We start from the raw sequence: 10,000 nt of genomic DNA on the forward strand, positions 1-10,000 counted from the left end.
TGGCGGAACTTCTCGCCCACTGCCCACGGAGCGAGAGCCGACCCCGACTGCAGGATGGCGCGGGCGAACAAGCCTGGAGGGAGAAGGAGGCGGAGGATTTGGGTGAGGAAATGAGGACGGGGAAGAAGGGACGATGAGGGTCGAGTCGATGGTCAGGAGGTCAGGAGGAGTCTGGGTCCGTTGGTCTGCCTTTGCAGGAGATGCGCTCTCCTCTTCTTTCTTTCTGGTGCATACTTCGACTCAACCAATCTTTAGTATTTTATGGCATTAAAGGTGTATACAATATCACCCTTAGACTGTACATGACATTACGAAAATGAAAATAGCCACAATGAGAATTTAAAATCATCGTAACGTTTCGAACTCTTCACGAGTTCCTCTTCAGACAAAACCGAAATGGTAAAGTTTTGTCTGAAGAGGAACTCGTGAAGAGTTGGAAACGTTACGATTATTTCCAATTCTCAATGTGGCTATTCTAATTTTAACTTTTGTGTACACGTTACTGTGTTTGTGCTTCTGTTCGTATAACATTACCTTAAGACTGTATATATAATATCATCGTCAGATCTTAATAAACTTTTTCTGGGTCTTTATATCAGTTTCAGTTCCAGTGTGGAATTTTACGGCGATCTTTACATCTGGTTATGAACTGGATATTTTTTTTCTATTCTTCCTCTCTCTGAATCTGCAATCCACCCACACTTCCTTTGTCAGAGAGCGCATACGCAATAGGGCATACTGACGACATACTTTGATGGACAGGAAAATCCTCGAAAAAATACAGGAATCTTATCCTATTTGTTACTTTGTGATAAACCAATTGCTAAACGAAACTATCAGTTGCAAAGTAAACCCATTTAGATTTGCTTTTCTCTTCCCTGCGCCCCGCTCGCAGAAGGGGCTCCCACCTTTGGACATGGGCGACAGCACGTGGAGGTGGACGGAGGCGCCGCCCGCGCTCTCCCCGAAGATGGTGACCCTGTCGGCGTCGCCCCCGAAGCTGTGGATGTTCTCCTGCACCCAGCGGAGGGCCATGACCTGGTCCTTCATGCCGAAGTTGCCAGGCATGACCATGTCCTCCGTCGACATGAAACCTACGCAGGGGAATTAAAGCGATCTTTAGTATCAATCCTATCAAATTGGAAAAAATCGCTTAAACCACTGAGTTTTGACAGGGCCACGACGGAGCGCAGTCACACATATAATTTGCGTTATGTAATTCATAGCTGTACATGTTTTGGCAAATAATTCATACGAATCTGATTCTGACTCTGACTCTGGAAGGCCAAGGCACGCGAGGCAGCAGGGAGACGCTACTTGCCTAGAGTTCCCAGTCTGTATTGGATCACAACCAGCACTATGTCGTGGTTCATGAGGACGTGCGGCAGGTACTCGTGGGCGCCGCCGACGAAGAAGGCGCCGCCGTGGATGTACACCATCACCGGAAGCTTTTCGTCGGGTTTCTTCTTCTGCGGAGGACGGGACGGGGGCAAAATAGAGCTTCCTTCAGTCAAGCCTTTTATGTGTAGTTTGAAGTCCATACACACTAGCACAAAAAAATACACAAACAAACACACACACACACACACACACACATAAACACACACACACACAAACACACACAAACACACACACACACAAACACGCACATAAACACACACACACATAAACACACACACACACAAACACACACATAAACACACACACACATAAACACACACACACACAAATACACACACACACAAACACACACACACACAAACACACACATAAATACACACACATAAACACATACACACACACACCCTGCACCTCCCCCTCCGAGCCCACCTTAGGCGTGAAGACGTTGAGATAGAGACAGTCCTCTTCTCCCACAATGTCGTCGAGCGTGATAGGGAGGCCCAGGAGCACGTGGTCGACGGGCACTTGGACACAGGGCGGGGGCATCTTGGACCCGTCCCTCGTGCCCACCCACTTGTCCGCCCGCACGGGATCCTGAGGGCGTGGAAGAAGTGATAATATTGGACCTTAAGCTGTGTCGATGCGGTCTTTTTGGTCTTTCGTGAGGACACAAAGGACAAAAGAATAGCTGGAAGAGATTCGCCTTCTGGAACAGAGGGTGAATGATCAATATCTATTTGTAGATTATCTGACGTTTTTTTTTTTCTCGTCCCTCTCCCTCTTTTCTTTTCTTTTTTTCTCTCTCCCTCCTTCCTTCCTCCCGTACCTTGAGCTTGAGCTTGTCCAGAGGAGGCTTGGCGTAAGGAATGCCGTAATACGCGAAAAAATCCCGTCCTTTCGCCGACCGCTCGTTCACGCCAGACACACGGCCGTCGGGCAGCGACACCACGGGGGCGGCGCTGACACCTGCTGACAGCGCTGCCAAAGCCACGAGGGCGTACAGGATCTCCATTCTGTGCAGAAAAAAAGAAGAAAAAATATGTAAGAAGATAGATATGAATGGAAGGAGAGAAATTACCAAGGAGAGAAATGATGGAGATAATTGGAGAAAGGATAAAGTAAGGAAGGGAAGTGATAGAGATTGGGGGAGAAATTAAAGGGACAAGGAGAGAAATGATAGATACAAGGCGAGAAATGCTAGAGATAGAGTAATTACAGAAATTAGGGGGAGAAATGATAAAGAAAGTGTAGTGAACTCTGAAGTTCACCTGTTAATTTTAATTATTTTTTATCTTAATTATTTCTATGCCTTTCGCTGGGAGCTATATGCCTTTTATCTGTGTATTTTTCTTTTTTTTGTATTTTTATATCCTTTTTATCGTGTTTTATCTTTTTACCGTGTTTTATGTCTATATCTTTGCGCATTGATTTACTGACTTCTTTTTATTCTTTTTACTGCGTTTTATGTCTATATATACACTTTGTTTGTCACCTGTTTCACGTTCAGCCAATCACGAACCACCAGCTCTGGGGGGGTGTTTCACGTACCCCATCTTACCGCCAAATTCGGCAGTTCACCTTGACCCTCGGAGCTGGCTGGACGTGTGGCCTCCCGCCTTTTTACGTGTTTTATTGTGCTTTTTGTGTTGGTTTTAGTCTTTTAATAAATATTTCAATAAACCGGCAAGTGCTACGAGTGTTTCTGTTCATCCCGTTAATTGTGATTTACACTGAAAATAGATTTCCAGCCCCAGCTCAAGGTGCGCTCACCCGGTGATCTACCGAACAGGTGGTTCACTACAAAAGGAAGAGAAATTATGGAGATAGAGAAACGATAAAGAAAGGAAGAGAAATTATAGAGATAGAGAAATGGTAGAAATTGGGGGAGAAATGATAAAGAAAGGAAGAGAAATGATAGAGATAGAGAAACGATAACAAAATGAATATAAACGATAGAGATAGAGAAATTATAAAGAAATGAAGATAAACGATAGAGATAGAGAAATGATAAAGCAAGGAAGAAAAATGACAGAGATAAAGAGGTAAGCACTTTTAGATAAATCGAGAGGCTAGCGCAGATAAGGAGCATCTCAGCGCACCGTCTTTATCTCCGCCTCCTCTCCTCCTCCTCCTCCTTCTCCTTCTCCTTCTCCTTCTCCTCCTCCTCCTCCTCCACGTTCTCCTGCTGTCCTCTTCGGCGGCCTCGGTCATGACCTTTGACTCGTGTCTACATGGGCGGGCGTGCACTCAGTCACATCTACAAGTAGGGTTGTATGCTTTCATAGGCACAGATGCGCTTCTACATCTATCCATCTAGCAAGCTATCTACACACACGCAGACGACTCTCTCTCTCTCTCTCTCTCTGGCTCTCACACACAAGCACACACAGACACACACACACACACACACACACACACACACACACACACACACACACATACTCCTTTCCTCTCTGTCTCTCTTCTGTCTGTCTCTATTTCCTCCCCCCTCTCCCTCTCTATCTATCTATCTCTCACTGTTTTCCTCTGTGTCTCTCTCTTCGTCAATCTGCCTCAATTTCCTCCCCCCATCCCTCCCCCCCCTTTTTCTCTCTCCCTCCTATCCTCTCTGTCTATCTCTTCGTCTATCTGCTTCTATCCCCTTCTCCCCCCCCCCCCCCCTCTCTCTCACTCATTTACTCCTTTTCTCCCTGTTTCTCTCTCTTCGCCTATCTGTCTTTATTTCCTTTCCTCGCTCTCTCCCCCCTCTCCCTGCCTCTCCACCCTCTCTCTTTGTATCTCTTTCTCATTCCCTCCCCCTTCTCTCTGTCTCTCTCTCTCTCTCTCTCCCTGTCCACCCTCTCTCCTTGTATCTCTTTCTCATTTCCTACCTCTCTCCATCTCTCTTTCCTTCTCTCTCTCCATCCCTCCTTACCTTTCTCTTTCTCTGTCTCTTTGTATCATTCTCTCTCCTTCCCTCCCCCCCCCCCGCTCTCTCCCTCTTTCTCTGTCTCTTTATATCTCTCTCTCTTCTTCCCTTCCTCCCTTTCTCTTTGTATTTCTCTCCTTCCCTCCCTCTTTCTCTGTCTCTTTGTATCTCTCTCTCTCTTTCCCTCCCTCCCCTCTCTCTTTGTATCTCTCTTTCTCCTTCCTTCCCTCCTTCTCTGCCTCTCTCTCTCTCCTTCTCCCCCTTCCTCCCCCAACGACATACCATAATCATGCTTGCATGGGCGTCATGCCCGCTTGTGCCCGCGTGGGTCCCTCTTGGGCGATTCTAAATATACGCTCCGTGGACGCCGCCGCTTGTGCCCGCTTGGCGTGGGCGCATGCAGGCGGGCACGAGCAGCGGCGTCCACGTGGGGCGCGTGAGGGACCCACGCGGGGTCAGACGGGCGCTCACGTAAGCATGATTATAGTATGCCACATTACATAGCATACTGCTTAGCATATTGCATCGTGCAAGCTCCATGCTGTTCCAATCTGGCAGTCATTATGGAGGGGGCTCCTCCCTCACTCCCCCTCCGGCTAAGCATACAACTTGACTTGACCTAGCATTTCCTGCGTCGAGGACGCGCCCCATGGGTGACCACCTCAGGTCACACAGAGACGGCCTGACCTCCGGGCCGTGGGGACCTCCACTCAACCTCCGCGCGGCTGTCCTCGCCAGGGCTTGCGACTGCGACTGCCACCATCACTGGCCAGTCTCGTATCGTGTTTATTTCTACTCGTGTAACTCTTAAGAATAAAGAGTAAGCCGTTTCGTGTCACTTCTTTCAACCAGTATCAATGTAGAAGGTCTTATCTCTTATACCCTCCCTCCCACTTTCTCCACTCCCCCCCTCTCTCTTGTTGCGTCTTATCTTCAGATGACCCTTATCTCATTTATGTAACAGAGATAAAGGAGATCAAGATCTTCGGGGCTTTGGAGATAACTTTACAACAGTAAAATATGTTTTCTTGCGACTTTTAGGTGTACCCGTTATGAATATAAAGTAAAGATGGATGTACATTTCGAGGAAAAATATAAATGTGCTATTTTTTATTTCTTTCTTTACATATAATTTGTGACTGACTCTTTTTATGCCTTTCAATATTATACTGCTTTGGCAGCTACGATAAATATAATGAGAATTACATTACAACTGAAGTAATATCATAGACTGGAGTAGAAATCCTCCATTTTAGATGAGAGATTTGACCTTAGCACACTTCAGTATATACTATGACTTAGGTACTCCTAAACACATATGTAAATAAAGTATAGTCGTTGCATTTTTGAAATCGGAACACTACCATGAAATGATATAAATATTAACTCTAGTGTATACCGTGCAAGAAAAACGACAATATATTTTTTTATTCCTTTACATAACTAGTGTATATGAACGAGATGCACGAAGGCTATTTTTGTAGCATGACAACAAAAGTAAACACCATAGCAGCCTGCCCTCTCCTTGAACATATTTAGCATCAGTCTTATTACTTAATAAACAAACACACACGTACACAGACGTGCCAACTTTTAGCAAGATTCGCAGAATAATTGACCGAGACAAACGCCCTCTTGAGAGACCTTCATATGTGTAGACTGACAATATTTGTCTCCACTTAAAGATCTTTGGGTCTGGTTCATCTGCATATCATCACTTGGGGTCGCTACACACACACACATATGTTTGTGAAAGCGCGGAGTATCCCATCATTATAATCGTAACTAGTTATATTCAAATATTTGAGTGGCTTATACATCAGCCAGGTGCACTATATTCTCCCACGACGAATGACCCAAAACATCATTCCCAGAAGAATCTTCCAGCATATCTTTAGGGTAAAAAGTGAAGCAAAATGTTCTCCATGAGCAACTAATGCTATCTCTACCATGCTCCCAACTCTACCAATTCTTCATGCTCCTCATTTCTCCTCTTCTACATTGCCTCCCTGACTCCCTGTGTTTCCTTTGCTTGGTCGGGTTCTTGTCTGAATAAGACACACGCCGATCCTTTTCGATATTGACGTACTCGACATAAGAGCAAGAAAGTCGTTTCCCTTGATCTATGGATAACATACGCACATACATGGATATATAAAATAACACACAAACACACACATATTTGTTTATATTTATAAACTAACACATATATATACATACAGATAGACAGGGGTAAGGAGAGAGAGTTGTGGAAGTTGTGGAAGCCAAAATACACGACAGGATCTAAGACTCCTGTCATTAGATAAAGAATAAATCGAAAATGAAATGTATGAATATCTTTTCCTCCGCGTTGATGCTAAAAACAAACAAACTTTTAAGCGAAAACTAAAAGCCAGGACCGGTTTAAATGCAACATTATACCAGTATATCTTACTTTTATCTGCACCAAATGTATGGGGACTTAAATCCATTCCTCATTACGCCACGATCTCACAGAAAGCCGTTAAAAGCTAATTTACCGACAAGGCTTACGTACCAGTCCTCATAACAACGGTGGTTAAAGGGTAAAACAAATACTCGTGGCAGACATCAAGGTCATTTAACACTATGGTAAGGTATAACAGCGTCAAGGGTTAAGGATCGAGTTAATGATTAAGGTAAACTTAAAGGTTGAAGAGCACCAGAGGAATAGTATGGTAGTGAGAAGGGTAAAGAGGGGGAGCTAATGGGGTAAAATGTAAGGTAAAGAGATCCCCCCCATTAGCAAGCAATAAAAACAAACAAGCCACGAACACCATAATCCCATATAACGAAACCTCCTTATATGAATACCCCCTCCTGCCCCCCCCCCAAAAAAAAAAGAAAAAAAATCAGACGACCTAACAACCCACGAACGCCTTAACCAAATGAAAAAAACCTCCTTATTTGAATACCCCCCTCCCCCCCAAAAAAAAAGAAAAAAAAAATTAGACGACCTCAAATTCAACCCCACCGAAGCCCCAAAGCCGAGAACAAGCCACGCCATAGTTCAAAAGCCGAGGAACGACCAACCTGGAGCGGCTTCCAGTGATAGCGAGAAGTGTCGTCCTCTCGCTGTTCTAGGCTGAGCGTCACTGCCAGACGTGTTAATGTAGATTCGCAGTGGGGTCTCTCTCTCTCTCTCTCTCTCTCTCTTTCTCTCTCCTAGCAACACAGCTTTCGTTTTTTATGTGTGTAATCTAGATGAGGCACTTCAGCTTTTTTCATTTGTTTTGATTTTTTTCGATTTATGTACGTTTTTCTTTCATACATTTTCTTACTGACCTTGCTTGTTTCAACTTTTATACTTCCAAGTAATTGCTCAAGTTTTCATTCTCGTCTCTTTCGAATTCTGGTTCGAATTCATCTATTTATGTCTCTGTATCTATCCGGCTATTTTCCCTATTTGTTTATCTCTATATGTACATACATACACACGGACGCATACACAGTATCCACTTATCTATCTGTCTAACTATCTACTTATCACTCTATCAAGCAATCTATTTATCTATCAATATATCCACGTACACACACGCACACTGTATGAGTGCTCTTTCTCTCTCTCACACACACACACGCTTTCTCTCACCCCCCCCCTCTCTCTCTCTCTCTCTCTCTCTCTCTCTCTATCTATCTATCTATCTCTATCTCTCTCTCTCTCTCTCTCTCTCTCTCCCCCCCCTCTCTCTCTCTCCCTCTCTCTCTCTCTCCCTGTCTCTCTCTCTCTCTCTCTCCTTGTCTCTCTCTCTCTCTCTCTTTCCCTCCCTCTCTCTTTCTCTCTGTCTGTCTGTCACACACCCTCCACCCCCCGCTGTCACGAAGGACCTTCTGGAGGGGCATTCTGCAGGGTTTGTTTGCAGCCCCTCATGCAGCACAGGCGACGCTTGGCATTGCGCGGGCACGAGGGCGGCGGCGGGGCTCAATGCACAGCCGGTGAGCGTGGAGTGAGGGAGTCAGGTACGTTGGTCAGCCCAAGACAGATTTTTTTTTGGATAATTCGTCCTCGTGTTTGGTTGCTGTCGTTGTTATTTTTGTTATTGTTATATTTTTTTTTTGGTCGTTCGTTGTCATTGCAGGTTCGGTGCCTGTGGAGTAGTCAGTAGGGGTAGTAGGTTATATTTATTTGAACATGTTTTTATTATTTATTATTATTATTTATATTATTATTATCATTATTGTTACTGTTATTATTATCATTATTGTTTATTGTTATTATTACTATTATTATCATTATTGTTACTGTTATTATTATCATTATTATTTTGTTATTATTACTATTACTTTTATTGTTATTATAATTTTTATTATTATCATTATTATTATTATTATTATTATTATTATTATTATTATTATTATTATTATTATTATTATTATTATTATTATTATTATTATCATTATTATCATTATTATTATTATTATTACTATTATTATCATTATCATTATCACCAATGATATTATTATTATTATCACTGATATTATTATCATTACTGTTATTTTTGCAATAGAGATGAACCAAGTTTTTCATCCAACTGCAACACGAATTTCATGATAAACTTCATGAACGATAAAATTAGAAACTAGAAACTAGAAACTAAGCCGTAGTTAGTGTGATTAGCATTACTGCCTATGAAAAAATAGCATAATAATAGTAGTAGTGATGATAATTAGATCAGTGATAATGGTGTTGATGATAATGATGATAAAAGTAAAAAATGAAATGATAATTATAACAATAGAAATAGTAATGATAATGATGATGATAAGAGTAAAAATAATAAAAATGATAACAATATTTATAATGATAATGGTGACAAAATAATATTAATGCAAGTAACAATTGTAATAGTAACAACAATGGTGATAATGATGAAAATAATAATCATAATAATAACAAATGTTAACACTGATAATAATAACTGAAATAATGATAATGATAATGACAGTAATAACAGCAGTAGTTGTAATAATCCCGATTCTATTGATAATAACCAAAACTATAAGAAGAATGGCAGTGACAACAACAAAACCGATAACGTTGATAATAAGAGATTGATCAATACAGGCATAGTTAAATGTCAGAGGCAATAACGATATTGCTGATCATGACAGGAGAGGTGACACTATGATCAACAAAACGACACGAATAATCATAAAGAGCTATGTACATAATAGTATAACTTCTACGCATTCACCAGTGCTAATGATGCTGATTATTAACGATGATTTTTATTATTATCATCGTCATTATCATGTTTATTTATCAATATTTTCTGAAGGGAGAGAGTGATGGGGTTGCCACTAAGCATAACCAAAGAACAAACGATTTGAAGGGAACGATAGTAATGATAAAGGCCACATTTATCGTGCAATCGTCAGTGGCGTGAAAACGTGGCTTTCCCGTCGCTAGAAATGAGATAAAAAAAAAAATATCCAACAGACTGGGCAGATTTATAAACAGACATTCTCGTGTTTTATCCCGTCATGTTTCGATTTTTTAATTTTCGAATTTCAAGGGAGGTCTGTTTAGCTCTCTCTCCTTCTCTCTCTCTTTCGTTTTGTCTCTGTCTGCTTGTCTTTCCTATTTGTCTGTCTGTCTTTGACTCTGATTCTGTCTGTCTTGGCTGCATCTGACTCGCTTTTTCATCTTTCTCTCCCTCTTCCCCCCCCCTC

At 42.2% G+C, this 10,000-nt stretch overlaps 2 protein-coding genes across 2 annotated transcripts in view; one reads left to right on the forward strand and one right to left on the reverse strand.

Annotated features, from left to right (window-relative positions):
* Nucleotides 1-7,502, reverse strand: part of LOC113807715 (juvenile hormone esterase) — a 15,193-nt gene extending 7,691 nt beyond the window's left edge. Inside the window, exons 1-6 of the mRNA XM_070132870.1 lie at nucleotides 7,361-7,502; nucleotides 2,228-2,414; nucleotides 1,831-1,995; nucleotides 1,322-1,469; nucleotides 909-1,094; nucleotides 1-73 (exon numbers count right to left, since the gene is read on the reverse strand). The exon at nucleotides 1-73 is cut by the window's left edge and continues 121 nt beyond it. Coding sequence (XP_069988971.1) covers nucleotides 1-73; nucleotides 909-1,094; nucleotides 1,322-1,469; nucleotides 1,831-1,995; nucleotides 2,228-2,413 — 758 coding nt within the window. The 5' untranslated portion in view covers nucleotide 2,414; nucleotides 7,361-7,502. The remainder of the gene's footprint in view (nucleotides 74-908; nucleotides 1,095-1,321; nucleotides 1,470-1,830; nucleotides 1,996-2,227; nucleotides 2,415-7,360) is intronic.
* A 753-nt stretch (nucleotides 7,503-8,255) lies between these two features.
* The window catches only part of LOC113807718 (juvenile hormone esterase), a 16,211-nt gene continuing 14,466 nt past the window's right edge, over nucleotides 8,256-10,000 (forward strand). Inside the window, exon 1 of the mRNA XM_070132873.1 lies at nucleotides 8,256-8,287. The gene's annotated coding sequence lies outside the window, so the exon portion shown is untranslated. The remainder of the gene's footprint in view (nucleotides 8,288-10,000) is intronic.

The sequence above is a fragment of the Penaeus vannamei genome, chromosome 18 (assembly GCF_042767895.1).
Source record: "Penaeus vannamei isolate JL-2024 chromosome 18, ASM4276789v1, whole genome shotgun sequence".
Classification (NCBI taxonomy): Eukaryota; Metazoa; Arthropoda; class Malacostraca; order Decapoda; family Penaeidae; genus Penaeus; species Penaeus vannamei.